The sequence below is a fragment of the Balaenoptera physalus genome, assembly GCF_965194825.1.
Source record: "Balaenoptera physalus genome assembly, chromosome: 8".
Classification (NCBI taxonomy): domain Eukaryota; kingdom Metazoa; phylum Chordata; class Mammalia; order Artiodactyla; family Balaenopteridae; genus Balaenoptera; species Balaenoptera physalus.
Window position 1 is genome coordinate 62,632,695 of NC_138887.1, and position 26,434 is coordinate 62,659,128.

The 26,434-nt window shown below is 39.2% G+C and overlaps 1 protein-coding gene and 1 long non-coding RNA gene across 11 annotated transcripts in view; one reads left to right on the forward strand and one right to left on the reverse strand.

The window, feature by feature from the left end:
- Positions 1-13,946, reverse strand: part of C1GALT1 (core 1 synthase, glycoprotein-N-acetylgalactosamine 3-beta-galactosyltransferase 1) — a 239,440-nt gene extending 225,494 nt beyond the window's left edge. For 4 of the 6 annotated variants that reach the window (XR_014266424.1, XR_014266425.1, XR_014266426.1 and 1 more), the window contains exon 1: positions 13,687-13,946. Coding sequence is in view for 1 of the 6 variants with exons in the window: in XM_082472042.1 (XP_082328168.1) it covers positions 13,687-13,693 (7 nt within the window). In the remaining 5 variants the exon portion in view is untranslated. Of the gene's footprint in view, positions 1-13,128; positions 13,253-13,686 lie in introns of those variants that run through there. The other 2 variants (XM_082472042.1, XM_082472044.1) reach the window with 2 other exon arrangements.
- Positions 13,947-14,080: 134 nt separating this feature from the next.
- LOC309665575 overlaps positions 14,081-26,434 on the forward strand; it is a 110,637-nt gene continuing 98,283 nt past the window's right edge. For 3 of the 5 annotated variants that reach the window (XR_014266517.1, XR_014266518.1, XR_014266519.1), the window contains exons 1-2: positions 14,081-14,455; positions 15,059-15,132. This is a non-coding gene — a long non-coding RNA (uncharacterized lncRNA). The other 2 variants (XR_014266520.1, XR_014266521.1) reach the window with 2 other exon arrangements.

Consider the following 26,434-nt stretch of genomic DNA (forward strand, 5'->3'; position numbering starts at 1 on the left):
ATGATGCAGGCTAAAAGAGTTACATAAATTCCTGATACTTTTTTTTTTTTTTCATTTTTACCCAGAGTGATTCTTTTTTTAAAATTTATTTATTTATTTATGGCTGTGTTGGGTCTTCGTTTCTGTGCGAGGGCTTTCTCTAGTTGCGGCAAGTGGGGGCCACACTTCATCGCGGTGCGCGGGCCTCTCACTATCGCGGCCTCTCTTGTTGCGGAGCACAGGCTACAGACGCGCAGGCTCAGTAGTTGTGGCTCGCGGGCCTAGTCGCTCCGCGGTATGTGGGATCTTCCCAGACCAGGGCTCGAACCTGTGTCCCCTGCATTGACAGGCAGATTCTCAACCACTGCGCCACCAGGGAAGCCCTCCTGATACTTTTGATAGTTTGCCATGTGGCCTGATATCATTAAAAACTCAAGATAACTTAAATTTTTCTTTAGTGTATTCCCTTTTTGTCTTCAAAGTATAGCTTAGTGGCTCAACTCAATATAATTGAAGGAAATCATTTTAATACAATATAAAAAAGCATCTATGAATAATGCCTGCACATAAGCCCTCAAGTATCTGCTAAATGAAAGATTCAGTCAAAAATTAGAATCAATAAAAGATAAAATTATATAAACTAACATATATTCACTAAATAGAATATTTTAGAATCACTAAGCTTTTTCTGAAAATTACACAACATGGAAATATGCTTAGCACACAAGTGAAAATAAAAAGGATGCAAAGTTTTATTTATAATGTTATTACAATTCTGTGCTTAAAAAAAGCTATCTTAAAAAAAAAAGACTAGAAAAAATATATCAAAATGTTAACAATTTCTCATTTCTAATCTTAATTCTAATTTCTAATTTCAGTGGTGGAATTAGGGGCAACTAAGACTATTTTTCTTTCCATATTTTTCCAAATTGAGTTCAATGAGTATACATTACTTGAGCAGTTCTCAAAAATTTTAGTCTCAAGATCCCTTTAAACTCTTCATTAGTGAGAATCTCAAATAGCTTTTGTTTATGTGACTTATATCTGTTGATTACAACTTTATTAAAAATTAAAACAAAAATATAAATATCTATTTATTCATAAATAGTAGTGACAAATCCACTACCTGTTTTACATAAATAACTTATTTTATGGAAAAGAATTATATTTTCTAAAAAAATTATTAAGAAGAGTGGCATTGTTTAAAATATTTGCAATCTCAGTATCTGGTTTAATAGAAGATACCTGGATCTGGCATTCCATATCTCCTTCTGCATTCAATTTGTTGCAATATCATATATTATGTAGCTTCTTAAAAAACCTGACTGTACACTTATAAGAGAATGAGTGAAAAAAAGCAAATAACATCTTGATACTAGTATAAATAGATTGACTTTATCAACCTCCTAAAACAATATAAGGGATCTCATTTTTCCTGGATCACACTTTGCGAACTGTTGCATTATTTTGACTAAAATTTTTTTTCTCTCCAAAAATATTGAATGGTGGCTGGTAGCTTGCTGGATCATGAAATAAATAGGATAGAGGCTTGAGAGTTGATTTCTGGGTGAATAGAACTCAAAAAGGAACATGCTGTATTCAACTTCCCTTCTCGGCTCAAAGAGTAATGTTTTTTTGTTGTTTTTTTAAAAATAAATTTATTTATTTTATTTTTGGCTGTGTTGGGTCTTTGTTGCTGTGCCTGGGCTATCTCTAGTTGCAGGACTACTCTTTGTTGCGGTACACGGGCTTCTCATTGCGGTGGCTTCTCTTGTTGTGGAGCACAGGCTCTAGGCACGTGGGCTTCAGTAGTTGTGGTACGTGGGCTCTAGAGAGAAGGCTCAGTAGTTGTGGCACACGGGCTTAGTTGCTCCACGGCATGTGGGATCTTCCCGGACCAGGGCTCGAACCCATGTCCCCTGCATTGGCAGGCAGATTCTTAACCACTGCGCCACCAGGGAAGCCCCAAGAGTAATATTTAAAGCAGGGAAGAGAGCCTTTTCCTTAGTTCAATGCTCTTTCCATTGGGTTTAGATTCAGTTCTCTTTGAGTTACTGCTAGGCATACGTAGGCTTGGAAATCCCAACCTGAGTGTTAGCCACTAAGTAGAGCACATGTGAAAGGAAATTGGTATGGCACTCTTTTCCATTCTCCCTTTCTTCATTTTGATATAAAGCATTATAACACAGCACTAACTTTGGGTATTATAGAAATCACCGAGGATGCAAAAAATATTTGTGAAACTCACAGAACAGTAAAAGGCATTCTCACTTTTTGATCTTCCGAACCTGGAACTGGTGGGAATATTTTTTAAAAAACCAGAATTACAGTTTGAGATTTACACAACTTGATTTTAACTTGACTGTGAGGTTTTACGAAACCTTTCGAAGGTGATACTGATTGAGCACCTTTCAATGTGTCAAATACTGTCCTAGGAACTAAGGATATGGTCATTGGTATACTTTCTCCTGTTTACAGAATATAAACTCCCAGAAGACAAAAAATAGTTTCCTACCTCTCAGAGTTGTTGACCATGATGCTTTTCACAAGACACTGGTACAGTAAGTATCAGCTGGCTTGAAATAAGAGGGCAAAGCATCTCCTTATTCATGCCCCAAGTCCCCAAACCTGATTATATTTCCACATCTATTTTACACTCTGTAAACACTTTTCTCCCTCCATTCCTTGATCATTCTCCCTTGGGCTCAACTCTCTTACCTCTGTTTCCCAACTTAATAAAGGCTTCACACAGCAGTCTTGTTTAACGGAAATACTTTCCAATGCCACAGGATCAAGTCCATACTGCTTACTTGGTAAACAAGATCTAGCTCTAGTTTACCTTCCTGCACTCTTGATACTCCCTATCCATAAAGCCTATATTGAGCCATTCTCCAAATCCGCCATGGCCTTTCATATGGATGACTTTGGCCGTTCTATTCTTTCTGCTTAGAGAGCCCTCCTCAGTTATGTCTACTGGATAAATGCATAATTATCTTTCATGGTTACCTTAGTTTCAGTACTTTTCATAATCAGTCTTCCCCATCACCCATGATCAAATTAACTGCTTTCCCATCAAATATTTTCTTGTTCCTTCATTCACATCTCCTACTATGTACTTATCATACTTCATCATAGTAGGTATGTGCATAACTATTTTCCCCTAGACTATAAGTTCCTCAAGAACAACAGCTATAACTCTTTTATCTCTATCTCTCCAGCAACTAACACATTGCCTGGCTTGTAAAATGCATTCAAATGTTTGTTTGTTTTAAGTGTGTGTATGTGGGGGGCACAGATGAAATTATTTTTTCCAAATAGATATCTTTATCTATACTGCCTAATTTACTGAATAAAAAATCATATGGTCCCATCATTTGACACAGTTATATAACCCAAAGTCATAAACTAGATATATAACATGAACTATATATACTATTTCCTTTGATGTGTATTCAACTCATACAAATTATAACAGAAGTACATATTAATTCAGAGACAGAGAGACTAAAAATATCTTCTATTAGTAATTTATTAAAACTACAGAAATAGAAAATATTAACACACAGCCTTCACCTAATGACCCTGAAATATTTTATGAGCATTACAGTTACACAACCTCAGTACTAGAAAGGACCTTGGAATTTTATGAATCCTGAAAACGTATGTAAGGATTAGAAACAAATAAACCTTCCAAAAATTACGTAACACCTCAAAACCAAGTTGTATTAAGTCTCAAACTATAACTCTATTTTTAAAACTATTCCCACAATTTCAGATTCAGAAGATCAAAAGTGAGAATACCTTTTTGTTACTTTTCAATGAGAACATTAATATGTCTTGCATCCTCAGTAGAAATTAGAGAAGACACAAATAGAATGACATCCCATGTTCATTGACTGGAAGATTTAATATTGTTAAGATGTCAATACTACTTAAAGTGATCTACGAATTCAATGCAATTTGTATCAAAATCCAATGATTTTTTTTGAAGAAATAGAAATATCCATCGTAAAACTCATATGGGATTTTTCAAGGTACCTCAAGGAGCCAAAACAATTTTAGAAAAGAAGAGTAAAACGGGAGGACTCACATTTCCTAATATCAAAACTTACTACAAAAGCTACAGTGATCAAAACAGGGTGACACTGGCACAAAGATTGACATATAGCCCAATGTAATAGAACAAAGTACCCAGAAATAAACCTCGCATGCGTGGTCAAAAGCTTTTTGACAAGGGGGCCAAGTCCATTCAATGGACAAAGGACAGTCTTTTTAACAAAAGGTAATGAGAAAACTGGATATCCACATGCTCAAGAATAAAACTGGACCCTTACCTAACACCATATACAAAAATTAACTCAAAATGGATCAAAGACCTAAGCTAAGACCTAAATGTATAAAACTCTTAGAAGTAAACATAAAATAAAAGCTTCCCAACATGGAGTTGGCAATGATTTCTTGGATATGACACCAAAAGCACATGCAACAAAAGAAAAGATAGTCAAACTTGGCTTCATAAAAACTTTAAAAACCTGTAAATTAAAAGACATTATCAACAGAGTAAAAAGGCAACCCACAGAATGGGAGAACACATTTGCAAACCATGCATCTAGTAGGGGATTAATATCCAGAATATATACAGAACTCCTAAAACTTAACAATAACAACACAAACCCAACTCAAAAATGGGCAAAGGACTTGAATAGACACTTCTCCAAAGAAGATATACACATGGCCAATAGGCATGAACATGTTGAGTATGAAAAAAATGCTCAACATCACTTATCATTAGGAAAATGCTAACCAAAACCACAATGAGATACCATCTCACATCCATTAAGGATAGCTACTATCAAAAAACCCCAGAAAACAAGTGTTGGTGAGGATGTGGAGAAACGGAAACACTTGTGCACTTCTAGTGGGAATGTAAAATAGTACAGCAACGGTGGAAAACAGCATGGCAGTTCCACAAAAAAATTAAAAATAGAATTACCACATGATCCAGCAATTCCACTTCCGGGTAGATGTCCAAAAGAATCTAAATCCAAAAGACCCCTGAAAGCAGGGTCTCAAAGAGATATCTGTACACCCATTTGTATAGGAGGATTGTTCACAATAGCTAAAATGTGGAAGCAACCCAAGTGTTCATCAATGATTGATGAATATGCAAAATGTATTACATACAAGATGGAATATTATTCAGCCTTTAAAAGTAAGGAAAGTTTGACATATGCGACAACATGGATGAACCTTGAGCACATTATGCTAAGTGAAATAAGCCAGTCACAAAAAGACAAATGCTATATACAGTAAGTCCCCTACACATGAACGAGTTCCGTTCCGAGAGCTCGTTCGTAAGTCCAATTTGTTTGTAAGTCCAACAAAGTTAGCCTAGGTACCCAACTGACACAATTGGTTACACAGTACTGTACTGTAATAGGTTTATAATACTTTTCACACAATACATACATAAAAAACAAACACACACAAAAAATAAACATTTTTAATCTTATAGTATAGTACCTTGAAAAGTACAGTAGTACAGTACAACAGCTGGCATACAGGGGCTGGCATCGAGTGAACAGGCAAGAAAAGTTACTGACTGGAGGAGGGAGAGGAGGTGGGAGATAGCAGAGCTGAAGGATCGTCAGCAATAGGAGATGGAGGGCAAGCTGCAATTTCACTCACATCTGATGCTGATGGCCCAGGTTCTGGTTCCTTGCTGGATTCAATTCTGTCTACCCTCTTGAAAAAACGATCCAGTGATGTCTGGGTAGTAGTTCTTTTTTTCTTGTCATAGATGACACGGTAGCACTAGATTGCATTCTGAACAGCTGCTGCAACCTTCGTGTACCGTTCTACGTTCGGGTCCTGTGCCTCAAAAACTAACAGTGCCTCCTCAAATAAAGAAAATCCCCTTGCCATTTCCTGCATCGTGAATATCTTCGGTTCTTCAGTTACTTCTTCCTCTTGTCTCTCTTTGTCCTTTCTCTCCTCCAGTTCCATCAGGTCTTCATTAGTAAGCTCCTTGTGTTGCATAGCAAGTTCCATCATTATTGCTTGGTGCTTCTTAGCAGTACCAGCTACATCACCACTGCTTTTACGCTTGCTTCCGGACATCCTGGGCTTGAAATAAAGATACTGTACTATGGTACTCTATACAGTACTTTAAAGTACACAAAAGTACAACCACTTGTAGAGGATGCATGCATGTAACAATGTACGCCAGACACGTGAACATACACTATGTGATTGGACGTGCAAACACGTTTGCATCTTTGAAAGTTCAAAACTTGATGGTTCATATGTAGGGAACTTACTGTAATTTCACTTATATGAGATACTTAGCTAAAATCATAAAGACATAAAGTAGAATGGTGATTTCCGGGGACTAGGGGGAAAGGGGAGTTACTATTTAATGGGTGTAGAGTTTCAGTTTTACAAGATGAGAAGAATTCTGGAGGAAGATGGTGGTCATGACTGCACAATATAAATGTACTTAATACCACTGAACTGTACACTTAAAAATCGTTAAGATGGGGCTTCCCTGGTGGTGCAGCGGTTGAGAATCTGCCTGCCAATGCAGGGGACACGGGTTCGAGCCCTGGTCTGGGAAGATCCCACATGCTGCGGAGCAACTGGGCCCGTGAGCCACAACTACTGAGCCTGCGCGTCTGGAGCCTGTGCTCTGCAACAAGAGAGGCCGCGATAGTGAGAGGCCTGCGCACCGCGATAAAGAGTGGCCCCCGCTTGCCACAACTAGAGAAAGCCCTCACACAGAAACGAAGACCCAACACAGCTAAAAATAAATATAAAAAAAAAAAGTAAAGACTTAAAAAAAAAATCGTTAAGATTGTATATTTTGTGTATTTTACCACAATATAAAAATTGGAAAAAAAAATCAATGATAAAGATGTAGATTGCTCCAAATTAATCTATATCTCTACCTATCTATCTATCTAAAATGTCATCCCAACTAAAATATAAGATACTTAAAAGTTAAGTAACTTGGTAAAACGTAACTGAAAAGTTTGAAAAAATAAACATGAGCGTATACCTGGGAAATTCCTGAAAGGGGTATAGCGGTGGACTAAGCCTAGGCAGACCTACTTAAGATACAAGATTTTTAAAAATTAAATAATGTGGCAAAAATTATTGTAAATGTTGTTTGGAAAAATAAACATGTGAGTAAAACATGTGGTATAGTAATTAAAACAATTTGATATTCAGGCTGAACAGGCATATCAGTGTACTTGTGAATCGGAAAAAATTTTTTTAAACACTTTTATTAATTCATACTAAAGATATATTGCTGAGAAACTTTTTTTTTCTCTACAACCAGACTTAGAATTATTTGAAAGTGTATCAGTGAGATTGAAACACCCCACTCTGACATGTATGATGAATCGCTAATCAGAAACAGCTTCAATTTCCAACACAGAGCTTCAGATAAGGGTTTCCCAGACACAACATTCCACATTTATCTTAACTTTGTAGTCTTCAAGGAAACAGGACTCTTAAGTCTACTTCTCAGCCCAGGCCTGATGTTAATTAACCTGATTCACAGTCTTGCTGTGCTTTAAACCTATCAAATATTGTTTCATTTAAATTCTGTCTAAACTCCACCCTTCTCCAGAATCCTATAATAACCCTATCCCCTCTGGCAGTTCCTCTGGTGTGTGATCTCCCTCACAGCAGCAAGTTAATTAACCTAACTTTGTTAGCCTAAAGATATATATCCCTGGTGGTCTTTATCAGATCAAAATAGTCTGTTAAAAAAAAAAAAAGTACATATGGAAATTTAATACATAATACACATAGCATTTCAGATCAAGAAAAAGTAGGTTTATTCAAGAAATGATATTGAAATAATCTTCTGGGAAAAAGATAAAAGGCAACCATCTGGATCCCTACCTTTCTCTTTCAAATTCCACATGTGTCTAAGATTTCAATATTTTTAAAAAATGAAATTAAAAAAAAACTAGAAGAAAACATCTTTTTACATCTTTATATCATGAACTGAGATCTTTTCAAAACTCAAAAGGTATAACTATAGTAAAACTGTATGAGGTTATGCATTGAATAAATTTCTGGCAGTGAAATTGCTGGTTCAAAGGTATGTTTCTGTATAAAATGTTAAAAAAAATCTGTACAGCAAAAATAAACAAAAAGTATCACAAAGAAAAAGACAAAAGGCCAACCTAATATAAAAACAGTTAAAGAAAATAAAGGATTCGACGGAAAAGAAAATACAATGGTCAAGAATGTTCACATTTCACTCATATTACAGAAATGTAAACCTCAAATGCAGAGATACTATTTTTAACCTATCACAGCGGCAAAAAATGTTAAGTTCAGTAACAGCCAGTATTGACATAGATATGAGAGAAAACTGGCGCTCATCCGTTGTTTCTCAGAATATACACATTTACCGTCTTTTGGAAGGGCAGTTTGGCAACATCTTTAAAATTTTTCAAGTATGCCTTGACCCATCATTTCATGATCAGAAATTTCTCTTACGGACACAAACACAGAACTGTGCAAAGATGTTCATGGCAGACATTGCCACAGATGTTTGTTAATGAGGAACAAGTTTAAAAAAATATATGGTACATCCATACCATAGAATATGCTACAGATGTTAAAAACAATGATCTATATGAACTAATAAGGAAAATCTTTGCACATTTGGCAGGTTATGACTTTCTGTTAATAAGGTGTAGTGGCTACTTTTTAAATGAGAAATGTAAGGAAAAAACAAACCCTAACTGAAACCGTAGATTAAATATGTATACATATATATATATACACACACGTACATATATATGTATATGTATACATATACATACATACACACACACACACACACGCACACACACACAAAGAGTATGTTTTCATTCCCATCTCTATCCCAGGTTCTCACCAAAGGTAACTACAGTTGACCCTTGAACAACATGGGTTTGAACTGCCCAGGTTCACTTATATGCAGATATTTTTCAATAAATATACTGGAAGACTTTTTTGAGATTTGTGACAATTTGAAAAAAACTCGCAGATGAGCCATGTAGGTTAGAAATATTGAAAAAATTAATAAAAAGGTATGTCATGAATACATAAAATACATATGATACTAGCCTATCCTTACATAGGCATCAGGTGAGTGATATTTAATATAGAATTAATAATGTGTTAGTTTTCCTGTTTTATAACTTTGTTTTCAAAGAATTACATTACCTTACAGGTACAGTATGCCCCCCCCGTCTCTCCCTCCCTTATAATTTATGCTTCAGCAATTTTGAACTATTTACAGTTCAATAAATATCTCAATGCAGTGAGTTCCTCTATTCTTACTGTCTTTTCTGTCTATATAACATCCCCTTCCCTCCACTGTCCATACCCCAACCTCTGTAAATCCCATTAAGCCAGTGTTTCTTAACCGTGGCATAACTGACATCTTGAGCTGGATAATTCTCTGTTTGGAGGCTGTCCTGTTCACTGTGAGATGTTTAGCAGCATCTCTGGCCTCTACTCACTAGATGCCAGTAGCACTCCCCCCAGTTGTGACCCAAAATGTCTTCAGACACTGCCAAATGAATGCATAAAATATACGTAGATTATATACTAGTGTATCCTTACATTCGCAACTGGGTGACTGAAGTAACTAGAGAAGGAAGAAAAAAGCTTACTTCTCACTACAATCCTGTGTGTTTTAAATTTCGTACCTCTTCTAACCTTTCCACCGCTACCACCCTAATCCAAGCCACCTTTCTCCCTTCCTCTTATCCTCCCACTTTTTCTCTCCCAACTACTGCAACAGCCTCCTAATCAACTTTTCCCTTTCTTCATCCTTGGCTTCTTCAATCCATTTTTACCAGTCCTTTTAAAAGTTAAATCAGATCATGTCACTCATTTGCTCAAAACCCTCCAGTGTCTTCCCAATGTCACTCAGAGACAAAACCAAAACCTTAAGATGAACCTCACACAGTCTGCCATCCTACCCCCCACGCTCCTCTCTTGCTGATCTCTCCTTCTAGTATTTGGTTTTTGTACGTCAAAAAGGAATAAATAGCAATTTCAAAAACTGAACCTATTACTATCTGTTCCCTTGCTGTGTTCTAACTTTGGACTCCTTGCTGTTCTTCAAACACATGAGGATCCTTACACTCGCTGTTCTCTGTTGGGAACACAACTCACCCAGATACTCACATGGCTCACTCCCCAACTCCTTCAGGTCTTTACTTCTCAGGGGGTCTTCCCTGGCCACCCTATTCCTACTCACAGCACCTATTAACATCTAATACATTACATATTTTACTTACTCATCTTGTTTATTGTCTCTTTTCTCCATCTTGATCAGTGGTTCTCAAACCTGAGTCTACATCAGAATCACCTGAAAGGCTTGTTAAGAGTTTCCGAATCAAGAAGTCTGGGGAATAGAGCCTGAAAATTTGCATTCCTGACAAGTTCCCAGATGATGCTGAGGTTCCAGGGACCACATTTTGAGAACCAATGTTTTAGAATGTAAGCTCCATGAGAACAGAGATTTTTGTTCACCTATTCACTGCTTTACCTCTATGACCTGCCACATGCTAGGCACTGAGATAGGTAAATGAATTTACTCTGTTCCCAAGGCACCCTCTGATTTGGTCTGCTATATGGTGCTAAAATTTTACTGAATACTGTAAAAGATAAATTACATGACTGTAATGAGTTAAACTGTGTCCCCCAAAAAGACTGGGGTTGAAGTCGTAATCCCAGGAGCTATGGATGTGATCGTATTTGGAAAGAAGGCCTTTGGAGAGATAATCAAATTAAGATTAGGTCAGCAGGGTGGCCCCTAATTCAATATGACTGAAGTGCTTACAAAAAGGGGAGAACACCATATTAAGACAGAGACACACAGGGAGAATGCCATGTGACGACAGAGGCAGAGACTGGTGTGATATAACGTCAAGAAAAGGAACGCCAGTGACACCTGAAGCTAAGAGGCACGGAACAGATTCTTCCCTAGAAGGTAGAGCATGGCCCTGTCAACATCTTGATTTCAGACTTCCAACCTCCAAAACTGTGAAACGATAAATTTCCGCTGTTTTAAATCACTGTTTGCTGTACTTTGTTATAGCAGCCCTAGGAAACTAACACAGTGACCAAAAATGCAAATGACTACTCCAAGCCGTATAATTTCAAGTCTCCCTATCATCCAACTTGCACCAATTTGTTTTAATATATAGCTTTCATTGTGAATTAATCAGACTTCCTGTTTCAGAATCTCCCCAATTTAATACCGCCTCTCTCTGCCCTCCATGTGTCCCTTCAATGTGCAAGGCAGCTCACACTACAGGTTCTAGATAATGTACTCAGATTTTCTTTTTGATTTCTCCTACCTTCCTATAGGCTACCCTATTTCACATACAACAGCTTCTTTATATTTTTTTCTTCAAGGGACACTTCTTATTTTCACACATATAGATTTTGGCATGTATTTTCCCATAGGACATCTGAATTAGTTATAAACTGAAAATTTAAATACACATTCGATACACATTTAGACTTCAAAATAAAATGCTAACTTCTCCTTTATGGAACAATTCTCCATTTTTTCCCCCTTATTCTAAAAGAATGACCTTAATCCCACTTAGGTTTGGGTAAAAGAATTTTGCCATATTCTTTCCACCTTGCTGTGGTTTGTACACTAGCCTCTTTACTCAAATCTCAACAAATCTTCTAAAAGTAACATGGTTGTACTGGGAAGCTTAAAATTTTAAGTGAATCTGAATGAAATTTCAGCACCAAGTTGTCCATTTTCCATTTACTGTTTGTTTACAGGTGCACTGTCACAAGAATTCCAATCAATGATTTCTTCACACAGAAACTCTAAATTACCATGATTTATAAAGTAAGCTGTATAATGCAATTTTTATCTTAGTGAGCACAAGTCAATATACAAATTGTTAAAAGAGTTTATATATACAAATAGTATATAGCATATACCTAAATGACACACTTTTCTATTTCTATGACTAGATGATCATTAATTGATATGTACTCCTAAATGACTTTGTGATAAAATTCTAATAATTTCTGGATACTGAATTTACTCAGAAATATAGACTAGTATAATCTATACCCTAAAAAAACCATATTTAAGAAAAATACCTATCTTTAAATGGGTAGTAACCACAAAATATTTTTAAAATGCTGAACCCTAACTAAAAAGATCAGAAAAACACAAACTCCAAGCAAATTTAAGAGAGACATCTAATTGTTCTCCACTAGTACTAAAATACCATACTCTCTTCCTGTGAAGAATTTTAAGTGAGTCATTCTTTCCTTACTAAATCACTGTTTTACTTAACATATGGTAAAAAGAGTTAACTGTTTGGTAACTTGAAACTTTACACTCAAACTGTACATTAATACACACTACCACTACGGCTGTCAGAAAATAAAATAAGTATGATTACTATACACAATACTTAGAACACACAGCACCAAGTGACATTTACCTGATAAAAGTGTGGAAAGTTGCAAAAAGTTAGTTTTACCTCCTAAAACCTCAGATTCCCACCGTCTAAACTAACACCAGAATCAAACAACTTGAAATTATGCACGACACCTTTTCCTGGCACCCAGGCAGAGCTATCACTGCCCGGTTTTTGGTAAATGAACATATTTCTGTTCGTTACACATTGGCCTAATTACTCTATTGCATTAAAGTTCTAACTTTATAATTAACTTTTAAAATCATAAGGAAACCAATTCATGGTTAGGATAATAGTTTTCAACCTGAAACGCTTTAAAAGGATATACCACAATAACTATAAGGAATTGAGAGAACGAGATTATAAATCTAGTCAACTTTTCCAAAGCTTGTGATGTTTTGTCATTTGAAAATAATAATAAAGGTAGAGGGTAAGAGCTGGGCAAGAATAAATCCCCACCCCTAAATTTCTTGCGTATACAATATATCCAAATTCAGAGCTGTAAAGCCAATTTGTCAGCACCTACTAATCCCATCACACTTGGTGGGGAAGGGAGGAGGGAAGGAAAAAACTCCTTTCCTCGTCCTCCACGCAGCTACTGCCAAAAAACACACCTGCCTCACTAGAGGCAGGGAAATTTAAAAGAACAAATCGGCCACAGACAAACCTGCTGGTCCAAGAGAGCCCTGAGGAAGTCCCCCGGCACTTGCGGAAGGCGCCCGCTCGCTGGGCGCTGGGGCGGCGCGGCAGCCCGGCTGCTCTCCTGGAAGGTGTCCACACCTGAGCGCCCGCAGGTCCGCAGGGAGAGGGCCCAGCGGGGCACGACCGCTAGGTGCTCAAGCCGCGCGGTCCGGAGCGCAGCCCGTGTCTCACCGTCGCCACCCGACGGCAGGCGGCGCGCGAGGAGGCGAGGGGCACGAGAGGGCAAAAGGGAAGGACCCACGACCCAGAGAAGGCTACATGTCAACAAAATAGCGGCCCGGAGGGCAGGCGGCCCCAACGGCAGTTCGCAGAGGCGCCGGGAGCAGGAAGTGCCCCGTGCCTCCCTCAGGAACCCGCACGTCCCCAGCCCCGGCGGCGACTCCGAGACACCTGTTTGGCGGCGCCGGGGGTGGGGTTCCACCCTCCACGCTCCCCCACTCACACACTCACGCTCCGAGAGGGGGAGGGCGAGGGGAACCGAGACATTGGACCCACAGTCTGAGGGCGCCTCCGCCGGCCGTACCTGACATCAGCCTCGGCTCCCTCTTGCCCCTCCGGGGGGGCAGAGAGGGGGACGACACGAGACCGGCGACCCTCGCTCTTCTCGGCAGCCGCAGAAGTGGCTCGTGGCTGCTAGCCGGGGCCGCCCGCTGCCGCCCAGATTATTCCCCGGCAGCGGTGGCTGCTGCGGCGGCGGCGGCAGCCGAGGCGGGCCCAGCGCGCGCTCCCGCCCGTTCGCTCCGCCCCTCCCCGCAGCGCGTCCGGGCCGAGACCGGCGGACAGCGCAGCCGCCACCCAGGGTTCTCCCAGCGCTGACGTCGCCGCCGCCGCACCAGCCCCAGGGAAGGGCGGAGCGAGAGGGGCCAGGGTGGGGCGGGGCTACGACGACGTGTGGGCGCGGGGATTGGCAGCCGAGCGCACGCCCCGCCCTTGTGCGAAGGGGTCTGGGAAGTCGGGTCTTCTCTGAGCGATAGTTGCAGGTCTCTTGGGGCTCTTCGCTGGCGGCCTCCGCCTTCCTGATCCTGCTCTAGGGTTTTGCGTTAGCTTGCGGACGTTGAGAGGAGTTAAAAGCAGTGAGACATCAGGGACCGAGACTGCGGATACCTGAGGGACCTTTGTCTGAGGGACAGGCTCTTACCCTGCAGGAGTCTTATGGCCTCTAGCCTGCTCTTAAACAGTTCTTTTTACCCCTGTTATGTCCCCCTCCCGACTCTCTTTACTCAGTATCTCTCTGGCCTTAATGAAAGGAAACACAGCAGGATGAGGTGCGCCAACTGTTGTTGCATAACCAGGTATGTGAACCCGCAGGGGCTGAAAACCCAATTAGTGATTCCACAAAGCCTCCTGAAGGCACACGTGGTCTTTGGTTCTGTCATTACTTCACTGCTGTCAGGCGATGGCCGGAAGAGCTTCCTCGGATCCTTGCAAAACCTCACCCCCCCCCCCTTTAGTTGGCAAAGGGACTTTGTATCAGAAAACTGTTTTTGGATTAGAGCGAGGAGTCCTGGTGCGATTGAGGCAACCCCACAGCAGTCAGGAGGTGGGGTAAGGTCTTGACTTTATTGGTGTTAACCGTCGTTTACAAGGCCTAGCCTGAGGGTGAGAAAGCTCCCCTGCTTCCTTTAAATGCCCTCCTCAGCAGTTCTTTAGTGCCTTGGCCTCTGGGCTGGAATCTTGGTTCCCTCCACCTATTAGCTGTGTAGCCTTGGCAAGTTACTTAACATGTCCGGGAGAAATAATAACGTTAGTAAGGTATTGTTGTTGGCCACCCCCCTTTAATTTATTTACATTCAGCTTTAGTGTAGTTTAGCAGGATATGCGGTTAATAAATCCGAAAGAATCTTCCAAAAGAGTTTTAAAACATCTAGATTCTTATCCAAACCTCATTTTTTCAGATGAGAAAACTGAGGTCAGAAAGATAAACTGAGAAGCCCGTTCTGGAAGAGAAGTGCAAGTATCTGATGTCCAGGTTAGTGCTCTTTCCTGGGCCCATGCCTCCAGACTTCTCTCTTGGTTCCTTACCTCCATCATTTTCTTTCTTCCCCAGCCTCACCCCCTTTCCTTCCACAGCCACTGTGAAACAGGGAAAAGAGACCCTTCAGAGGTCAAAGTGTTCCAACTAGAAAGCAAAACAAAACAAAACACCTCAGAATTCTTATTTTAATTTTATTAATATTTATAATGAATAAGGAATAATATTTTTCCAGTGAGCAAAGATAAGAAATCCTTCCAAGGATAAGCTCAGATATAGCATGTCTAAGATAATTTTCTTAGTGGCAAGAAGGTGTGTTGATACAAACAACGCCAGATCAAATCAGCCCCTCCTACCCTTCAGGGTATTTTTGAAAATAGCTATTATTTTCATGAAAACAATACATACTTATTCAAATACAAAAAAAAATTTTCCAAATCCCGTAATTCAGAGGTAACCATTTTTAAAAGTTCATATTATACTCGTCCAGACATCTCTAAGAATAAAAAATACATAAAGATATATAAATACAATGTATGATAAACTGGATTTCATTACGTACACAGTTCTTTTCTCACTGAACAATATATCATGAATAACATAATTTTTAAAAGTTGCATAGTGTCCATTAAGTGGATATACTATCATTTATCTAACCAGTATTCTATTGATTCATTTCTGTTTTTTCTCCAAATGTTTACTATTTTAAACAACTCTGTGATGAGCTTCTTAATGCACGTACCTTTGCACAACTGTGCAGCTGTCACCTTGAATAAATTCCTGGAAATGACATTCATGTCAGCCAATTTTTCTTCATTATCAACTAGAAAAAAGAAAGTGTGATTACTTTGAATATAATTTATATGTGAGACTCAAAATGACCAGATTCTCCCATTTGAAACACAGGTAAACCTTGGACAGTATGTTTGTCTGTCTGGTGTGGTGTTTCAGTAATGTATGTCAAAGCTCCTTGGAGCAGAATAATGTGTGTCAAGGCTCCTTGGAGCAGGGTGATAGACACTGATAGTTAATTAAACCCTTTCTTTCTTACTAGCAGAACTCTGATTTTTTTCAGGGTGACAGTGTGTCCAGTTAAAAATATTTACTTCCTCAGTCTCTAATAAGTCATGGTTTAGCCATGTGACCTGTCAGCAAAATGAAAGTAGATGTTGCTAGGAGAGGCTCAAAATTTTATGGAAGAAATTATAGGCCATTGGACCTATACCTGTCCTTTATCTTACCTGGAACAGTGACATGATGCTAGAGGTGAAGCAGCCCTATTTCAACCGCAAGAACAAGATAATAGCATAGGAAGCCAGAGGGGCCTGGGTTCATGATTGCTTTGGAGGGTCAGCTTACCCAGCTCTGGACTGCCCACTTCTGGATTTGTTGTTATGTGAGGGAAAATAAATTCCTCCTCTTTAAGGTCTTGTTGTTTGGGTTTTCGGTTATAAGCACTGAATGAAAGTCCTAATTGACATAAAAAGATAGGAAAAGTCATTATTTATTTAGCACTACATGTAGAATTTTTTAATGGACAGGGTAAGATGAAAATGGGGGCACAAAATGGAAACAAGCAACGACAAAAAACCACTCTCTAATAAACTTAGTTTTCCTTTAAATACCCAAATATTACAATTAGATTAACAAATCTTTTTGTAATAATTAGATTAAATTCTATAAGTTAAATTATATTTACTGGTATCGTAGTTTTCAAATATGTTCACAGGTTCTTTCATGCTTCTTCTTTCAAAAGTGAAGCTTAATTCCCCTCACCTAGAGTTTGGACTGTACTTAGTGACTTGTTCTCATGAGGAGAATATAGGAGTGCTGTAGTGTGACTTCTTAGAGGAGACTATAAAACATATGCCAGCTTTCTTCTTGCTCTCTCGCTGGGATTGTTCGCTGGGGAAAGGTAGTTATGTCATAAGGACACTCAGGAACTTACAGAGTGACTCATGTTATGAATAATTAAGGCTTCAGCCAGTTAGGAACTGAGGACTCCTGAAAACAGTCATGTGAGTGAATTTGGAAGCAGATCCTCCAGCCCTAGTCAAGCCTTCAGATGACTGCATCCCTTGTCAGTATCTTTATTGTACCCAAAGAGAGTTTGTGAGCCAGAACCACTCAGCTAAGCCACTCCCAAATTCCAGGCCCTCAGAAACTGTACAGTAATAAACGTCTGTTGTTTTAAGCCACTAAGTTTTGGGATAATTTGTTGTGCAGCAAAGATAACGACTACAGCTGGGTATAACAGAGCCTACCTAGCACAATGCCTGACACATTTGTAGGTATTTAAATTTGTTGCTTGAACGAGTAAACAGTTGAATCAATATATCTTTTTCACTTAAAGGGTAACATACAATGCTGGTATTATTTTTGATCCCTGACACCTGTGTTGTGTAAGGTTTTTCTGACATGATCATAGGGAGATCAACTGTGAATCTTACTGAGATCTGAACATTGACAATCCTGGAAGAAACATATAGTGAATAAAGCAATGGAACCCTTGAGACATGAATACTGCTCCCAGTTTTATCAGTGATTAGCTGAGTAGCAAGTCACCTAAGCCTTCTAAATCTCAATTTCCTTATCCATAAATTGGGGGAAATAATACTGACTGGCCTCAAAAGGTAGTCAATGTGATTATATGTGACAGTATCATTCTTTTAATTACATTAGGTTTGTAATGTCTATCCTACTTTTTTAAAAAAATTAATTAATTAATTTATTTTTGGCTGCGTTGGGTCTTCATTGCTGCGTGCGGGATTTCTCTAATTGCTGTGAGCGGGGGCTACTCTTCCTTGCTGTGCGTGGGCTTCTCATTGCAATGGCTTCTCTTGTTGCGGAGCACGGGCTCTAGGTGCGTGGGCTTCAGTAGTTGTGGCATGTGGGCTCAGTAGTTGTGGCTTGCGGGCTCTAGAGCACAGGCTCAGTAGTTGTGGTGCATGGGCTTAGTTGCTCCGTGGCATGTGGGATCTTCCCGGACCAGGGCTCGAACCTGTGTCCCCTGCATTGGCAGGTGGATTCTTAACCACTGTGCCACCAGGGAAGCCCTGTCCTTTTTTATTTTTAAGCAATTGAGTATTAAATATTTTAGGTGTGTATAACATTGATTTTTCTTTCAGGAAGTGATAACTAATAACTGATTTTACTGTGTACCTTTGTAAAATATTAACATCATTCATAGTAAGCAGTTAGGATTTAAGAGTATGGCAGGATGGTAAGTTATTATATGTCAGGTCTCACTTTATTAGCCTGTTGAAATATGATTGCACTTTAAAAAGAATACATAATTATGACTGGCTCCTTTCTCTTTTCAGGACTTAATTTGTAATTACGGTTGGGTGTGTGCCCCTCTTTATGGTAACAGTGGTAGTTAAAGATACTTAGTAATAAACATACATTTAACCAATAATTTGGTCTGAGTGTAAGCGTTTATTCTAGAGCAAAATTACACCCAAGAGCAAGAAAATAAATGGTAGAATACACGTCTTTCTCTTTCAGAGAGGAAGACTTGGGAACGAAAGGGAAGGCTTTATATAATGGAACATCAGAGGTAAAGAATATGCAATTAGAGACAATGCACAATTTGGCGGTGTGACTAACTCCAGAGGTAAATATATGAGGACGAGTAAGACAGAGCTTCAGTGTAAGATTCAAGTCTTGATAATGTAGTGGATGAATTATCGAAACTTCCTGGTTTTGTTGTCTTTTCTTTCTTGTTTTCTGCTATTCAGCTGTGACTCTAAATCAGCTGAAACTACTGACTCCTCTAGATATCAGATTATTTGTGATTTTAGTTGACCCTGGCTACCTCCCATCATTATTCACTTGAATAGGAAGAAGAAACGTAGAAAAAGAGACAGAGCTTTCTTTTCTGGAGATAGTGTGCTTTCCAACGGAGCTTCTCATCTCATATTGAAAATTCCTTCCAGGTTATAGTATTTTCATTCTGTGGAACCTAAGAGAGCATTTTCCAAACAGTTTTTATTCCTTGCAGCTACATCTTCACAAAATCAACCAAGATTCTGAGACAGTTGGAAAGGCTAGTGTTACTTTCTGGATTGACTGACACGTGAAGGGGATAAAGGTGGAGAACGGAGCAGAGGGGGAGATAAAGAAAAAAGGAAAGTCTGGAAAATACTTTTAATCTCAAGGGAAGAAGACTCAGCATGACTCACAACATGTTAGCTTGAAAGCAGAGACTGCCTTGTGAGCACTGAGGAACCAGAGAAATACTCAACTTAGAAGGTTGGGCTCCCTGGGGTTACCCTGTGTTCCTCTAGTTTCCTGGAATAAGACTCAGAATATTCCTTAATTATATTCCCTGGTGGCTCAACAAAAGCAGAAAACATTTGTTGTAAATGGAGTAGGTGATGCTTTAAAATCCGTAAGCAGTAAATTATTTATAAATGCGTTTGTTACCTCTGTGACTGTAAAGAACTGACTTACAAATTTTAGCTGCGTAACGTGGCACAATTTTTTTCTTCTTTCTTTTAAGTTGTATTTAAATGTTTTTAAATCTAAGAATGGATTGGGGTTGATATTTTGTTGGGTTTCTGTCCATCATCCATTGAAAAGCACCCTCTTCCTCTTCCTTTTTCCTCCAGTTCCCATCTAGAGATTTGGTCCCTACAGCCATGTTTATATGATAGGACCCTTCTCCCTTCTTGATTGGATAGAGTTTGATCCTTGAAGAAATCCGAATCAATCAGATTCTCTCCTCTGAGAATTTGGAATTGGAAGAGAGGTCTTAGTTTCTCTCTATTGAACCCTGAAACTGTAACCCAAACAGGGGCTTGTAACCCAAACGTGTGAACCCAAGATAAGGGGAACCCATTGTACAGGGAGAGAGAGAAATGAAGCAGACTATCTGAGGAGAGAAACGACCCTGAGCTTTGGTGATCTCACAGAAACAGAGAAAGAAAGGGGAGAGTGTCATTTTTTTAGCTTCTCACAGACTTTTCATGACACCTGTCCCGCAAATGGCCCGACTGCTCTTGAGTTCCATGAATCCCTCCACTGTATTCTTATATTAAGTTACACTTTTTATTGTTAAGTTAGTTTGAGTGGATAATTTTTCCATTCTTTAGAATACATTTCATCACTTCATTTAAGAGCGATCTAAATAGTTCTTTTCATATATAAGAATTAAAAAACGTTTTGAAAGCTTTGGTCTGAGGAATAACATAAAACTTATGAAAAACACAAAAGCTTCAGTCTTTTGAATAAAAAGAGCAAAATGGCAGAGTAGGAAGCTTCCCGCTCTTGTTCTCCCACAGAAACATCAAAAAACAAGCAGAAACAGTCAGAATCAATTTTTGAGAACTCTGGAAAACAGTTGAAAGTTTACAGCAACCAAATGAGCACTGAATCAATAAAAAGGCACTTCAAAATAGTAGGAAGGGCTGCTCTCGCCTTTTGAGATGGACCGCACTCTGTAGAGTTTCTTTCTTCCAGGGCCTCGCGCCTTCTGAGATGACCCACACTCTGTCTGTGGCATGTGTATCTCCCGAAAGAAATCTGGTTTCCTGCTTAGTCCTCAGTGCAGAGCCTTCTTGCCTGCCTGCTTATATCCTTCACAAGGGTCCTATATTAATAAATCTACTTCTTGCTTATCCCTTTGCCTCTCGCTGAATTCCTTCTGTGCTGAGACTTAAAGAACCCAAGTTGCATTGAGGCCTGAGACCAGGTGTGTGGTTTCAGCTGGGAGATTGTGGGTTCAAGTCCAATCTGGAGTGCAACTGGGTTCGAGTCCCATCTGAGGTGTGATTGAGTTCAGAGTCGCAATCTGAGGTGTGCAGTTTCATCTTTGGAAGGCCACATAAGAAACTGGAAAGAGTGGCTGCCTCCAGAGAGGTGACCAGTTCCCCAGCCAGGGATTGAACCTGTGCCCTCGGCAGTGACAGCACAGAGTTCTAACCACTGGACCTCCAGGGAATTCCCTAAAATTTTATAATTTGGTTTATTCATAAGTAATAGAAAAAACTTTGATATCTGTAATGTACATTATGTGGCAAAGTTTATCAGCCCTGCTATTTCCCAATCAAATTGATTTTCTGCTATCTTTATTTTATGAAGTGTTCTGCCCATTAAATTCAAAATAGCTGTGAAAAAAAGGTAGGAAGATTTTGTAGTGATTTACTTGTCCTTCCACTACCTCTGCCCCTGCATGGGGACAGTCTTATAAAATGTCAGTAGTCTTAAAGTGGCAACAGTCTTAAAGCAGCAGTGGTCATAAAGCTGTTGCAGTCATAAAAAGGCAGCTATCTTAGAATGGCAACAGCCCATGTTCCCACTGTGGGACTGTTTCCATTCTGGAGGGAGCAAAACTGACCCTGTTCACACATTGTTGTAAAATCTGTTCTAATCTGTTGGGGGGTGCTGTACACTGAATTGTGTTCCCCAAAATTCATATGTTGAAGCACTAATCCCCAATGTGACTGTGGGGCCTGTGAGGAGGTGATAAAGGTTAAATGAGGCAATAAGGGTGAGACTCATTCAATAGATTTAGTGTCCTGTAAGAAGAAGAGACACCAGAACTCGCTCTCTCTCTTTCTCTCCATCATGTGAGGACACAGTGAGAAGGCAAACTAAATTGGCAGGTACCTTGATTTTTTAATTTCTAGCCTCCAGAACTGTGAGGGAGAAATTTCTGTTATCTAAGCTATCCAGGCTGTGGTATTTTGTTACAGCCGCCCAAGCAGACTAATATGGGGACAACCTAAAGGACGGATGCTAGGTGTTCCACTCTGTCTCCCCTAATTCAGAACTCAGGAGAAAGAGCTTGAAAATACTGCAAGCCAAATTAACAATCCTCAGACACTTGGGGCAGAGATTATGGTTGAAACATACAGTAGACTGTCTAAGGCAAAAACTGGGGAGAGTTTCTTTGGAAAATTAGGACATTTAAAAGCAACTATGTATACGCGGGGATTTAGAAAGCCGTGTACATGCCCAGGGTAACACACATGCTCAGAAAACACCTGAGAAGACCCTAAGCTTTTCCTTAGGCTGATCCCTTGGCACAATGCAAGCCTGGCAAGTTGAAGATCAGAGCCAATTTGCCAAGACTTATAGGTTCCTAGCTTTCAAAGAAATTTCTATCAAAACACTAGCTGAACACAAGCTAAGGAACAGAGACTAATGACCACATTGACAAAGAATGCAGTCTTTGCAGTAGTAGTTTGGGAACAACATTGAACAGACTGACTGCTACAGCCTTCAACAACCAAAAAGTAGCAAGCCCTGTGAGAGGGAGAGAATCTGACTTCCAGGTACCATATTACAATAGAAACTAAATAGTTTTCATCAAAAAAAATCACAAGGCATACAAAGAAACAAGAAAGTATGGCTCTTCCCAAGGAATGAAATAAATTGGTAGAAACCATCTCTGAGGAAGTCCAGACATTGGAATTACTAGACAGAGATTTTAAAACAACTGTGTTAAATATGCTCAAAGAACTAATGGAAAATATGGACAAAGAACTAAATGAAATGAGGAAAAGGATGTATGGACAAAATTAGAATATCAATAAAGAGAATTATAAAAAGGAACTAAAGAGAAATTATGGAACTGAAGACTACAATAGCCACAACTTGGACAAACTTGGCTTTACAACAAACCAGCTGGTTTGTTTTTATGCAGAAGACTCCCATTGGGGGATGACATTCCTTAACTCAGATCATAAAATTTGTCATGGTTTAGTGTGGTTTAGTGGAAAGATCTTGGACTTTGGAGTAAGATTGATGTGTTTGAATTATAGCTATAAATAAAAATAACAACGACTAACATTACTAACTAAAGTAGAAAAAGCTCTAAGAAGGAAGAACTCAGAGTCTAGGACTTGTCACATAATGTTTGCTACTTACTTGCTATTATATTAGGCACTGTACTAAACAGTTAACTAACTGATTTATTTTACTCTTCATACCAACTCTCTGAAGTAGGTGTTATCAACCTTATTAACTGATAAAGAAACTAGTCTTAGAGATTAAGCACTTGTAAGTAGTATAACAAGAATTCCAACCCAGTTTTTAAAAACTGCTTTTTTGAGGAATAAGTGACATGAAATAACTATACATACATAAGGTGTATATATAATACGGTATTTTGACAGATGTATACACCCACGAAACCATCACCACAATCGAGATAGTGAACATATCTGTTGCCCCCAAAAGTTTTCTCCTGCCACTCCCCACACCACCCCATCTCCAAGCAACCACTATTCTACTTTCTGTCACTATGGATTAGTTTGCATCTTCTAGAGTTACATAAACGGAGTCGTACAATGTGTGCTGTTTTTTATCTGGCTTTTTTCACTCAGCATAATTACTTTGAAATGAAGCCATATTGCATATATCAATAGTTCATTTCTTTTTATTGCTGAGTAGTATTCCATTATAAGAATATACCACAATTTGTGTATCCATTCACTTGCTGATGGACCTTTAACCCAATCTGACCCTAAACCGATGCAGCACTCTCTCTTCGGCTCCCTCACTTATCATGTGGTCTTGGGAAACCTAATTATTCTCTCTGAGGCTCAGTTTTTCTCATTGTAAAATGGCAATAATGTGTTTTTTTGCCACAGGATTGTTATGAGTAAATCAGATAACGTGTGAAAGCACTTAGTACTGTGCCTGGCACACAGTAGGTGCTTATAAATATCATTCATTTTTCCCCAGGAAAGAAAAATCTCCAGGAAGGGAATAAGAAAAAAAATATAGCAGTACATGCCTTTCTGGCTCTTTCTTCCTGTATTTTCACCTCATTCTTGAAGATTTCTTACTTTAATTTCCCCTGCTTGCATTTCATCTGTACCCCATGAATATGATGTTTCCCTTTTCTCTCTGACCCAAATATGGACACAAACTCTTTCTTTTCCCCAAAACATGACTGGAATAGAGTGATATTTTCACAAAAATTAAGGGATAAATTAAAGGGGTCTAATTACATAAAACTAAGCAGCGTAAAAATAGTCAAGGCTCCTATATGCCTGCTCCCATCCCAAATAATCCCAGCAAAATAAGTCAGAGAGCTTTTTGTTTTCAATTTTTATTTTGACATAATTTCAGACTTTACAGAAAAGTTGCAAAAATAGTACAAAGAAACTTCATACAACTTTTTCCTTGATTATTGTTTTAAAATTTTAACAACTCGAAATATTTTCTTATTCTTCTGCCTCCAAAATTTAGGCTAAGAGTGGCTTGACAGAAAATACTCAATTAACTCAATATGGTAATAAATATAACAACAATAACAATTCCAAAAATTGCTTACTGAACCTGATAAGTGCCAGTCTACTCAGTGTTGAACTTGGACTATCACCTACTCCTAACCCTATAAGACAGTTACTATTATTACATTCATCTACTAGATGAAGATATTGACACAGAGAGAGTTTTAGAATCTTGCCCAAGGTCACACAGATAGAAATCTTGTCCTGCTGAATGCAAATGAAACCAACAAGATTCCTGACGCATGTTTTTAATGCTAATCTTTTAAATGAAGTATCTACAAGCTACAGCCTTTTGGCTAAATCCAGCCCGTAAAAGAGCTTTATTTAGTCCCAGATCTGCTTGTGCAAGGATCACCATCCTCTTATACAGATGAGTGGGCACAACCTGGTCTTCACTCCTTCCTAACCTGGCTTCTGTCTTTCAGTTATCTGGTCATCTTCTCTCGCTGACTATTGTGATTTCTTGTCCTGCTCACAGAAAAACACCAGCCTGACTCTAAGTTCCAACTTCCCAAACACCATTCGGTCCTTCTAGTGAGGGTCTCAGGTCTATAGGAAATACCTAAGTGCCCAATAAAGTTGACAGGCAAGGTTAATCTTCACCAAGTGGGGGCATTTCTGGGGCATTTTATGATGACTCACTCCAGACATATTAAATGATAAAAACAATACTGTGCATGTGATCAAAGACAGCAAACCTGAGGTGGATGTAGTGATGCATTGCTGTGATCTCCCTTCAGGACTGAAAGAATTATTCCCCTAGCTATTGGGAGTGCTGCCAACATACAACCCTCAGCTGCTGCCAACCCTCTCAGGGAATTGCCTCAGGTGCAGCTACCTGCCTCAACTCAAGACCACGCCTTCTTTCAGGGCACGCACATCCAGTGACTAATTAGCACAGCGGTATAAAAACCAGCCTCTCAACCTCAGCCTGTAATATTCTCTAGGGCCGTTCCGTCAGAGTTCCACATGGGGTTGACTAAGGCCTTTGTTAAGACTACATCATAGTTCAGTTTCTCCTTCTGTCCAATCTTGCTTCTTTCTCTTCCCTTTCACAGGCATTGATCTCAAAAGTACTCCCTAATAAGCTGTATGTATTCTGATCTCTGTTTCAGAATTTGTTCTCTGGGTAACCCAGCCTATAACAAAACCTAAAGCAAGGACATGTCCAAAAATGTGTAGTAGCGACAGGGATTGTATCAGAGAAACCAGTCCCTGAGAACAATGTTAGCAGATGACAGAGGGAAAGCAGAATTCTTTCCTTCTGTTTGGGCAGAACTGCCTCTATATACAAACAGCACTAATCAGAAGAAGCAATTAGCATTGAGAGAAAAATAATAAACCATAATATATAAGCAATTTAAATAGAGTTTAAGCAACTGTAAGAGCATTATCAGTCAAGATCGCATTCCTTATTCCCATGTACATTAGACTTTGGTCAAGGATATAAATGATAGGGGGAAAAGACAGGGGTAGGGGTTAAGGATGGAAAGTGGAAGCTGGTAAGTAGGAAGATAACACTTTATAGTTGAAACCTGAAAGATCTAGATGGAAATTGAAGATGGTGTACAAAAACAGAATAGAAAGAAACTTCTAGAGTTCAGAAGAACCAGAACTCTAGTTCTGTGAGGAGACCGGAATTTGTACTCTGTATAAAATGTGGAGAGGTTCTAGGGGCAAGAAGCATGCCCATGTGGGGCAGGAAAGAGTTGAAGGATAGAATAAAGATGAGGAAAGTTAACTAGTTTTGCTTCTCATGTGCAAATGGCCATTTATCGTGTTGTTGGTTTTTATCTTTGAAGTACAGACACATCCCCCAATTTATTAACATGAGTGAGTACAAAGCTCCCTAGAGTGTGAGAAAGGAAATGAGAAAAGAGACTGTGCTCCAGCTTACCAAACTCCCAGCTGACTGAAAGGCCTGTTCCCTTTTCTGCCATTATATGTTAAGTATGTTTATATGAACTGTTGTGATACTGTTTTAACCTTGTTTCTTTAGGAAAATGCATCCATACTTCAAGTTGGATCACCTTAAAATGAGTTTTTGAAAT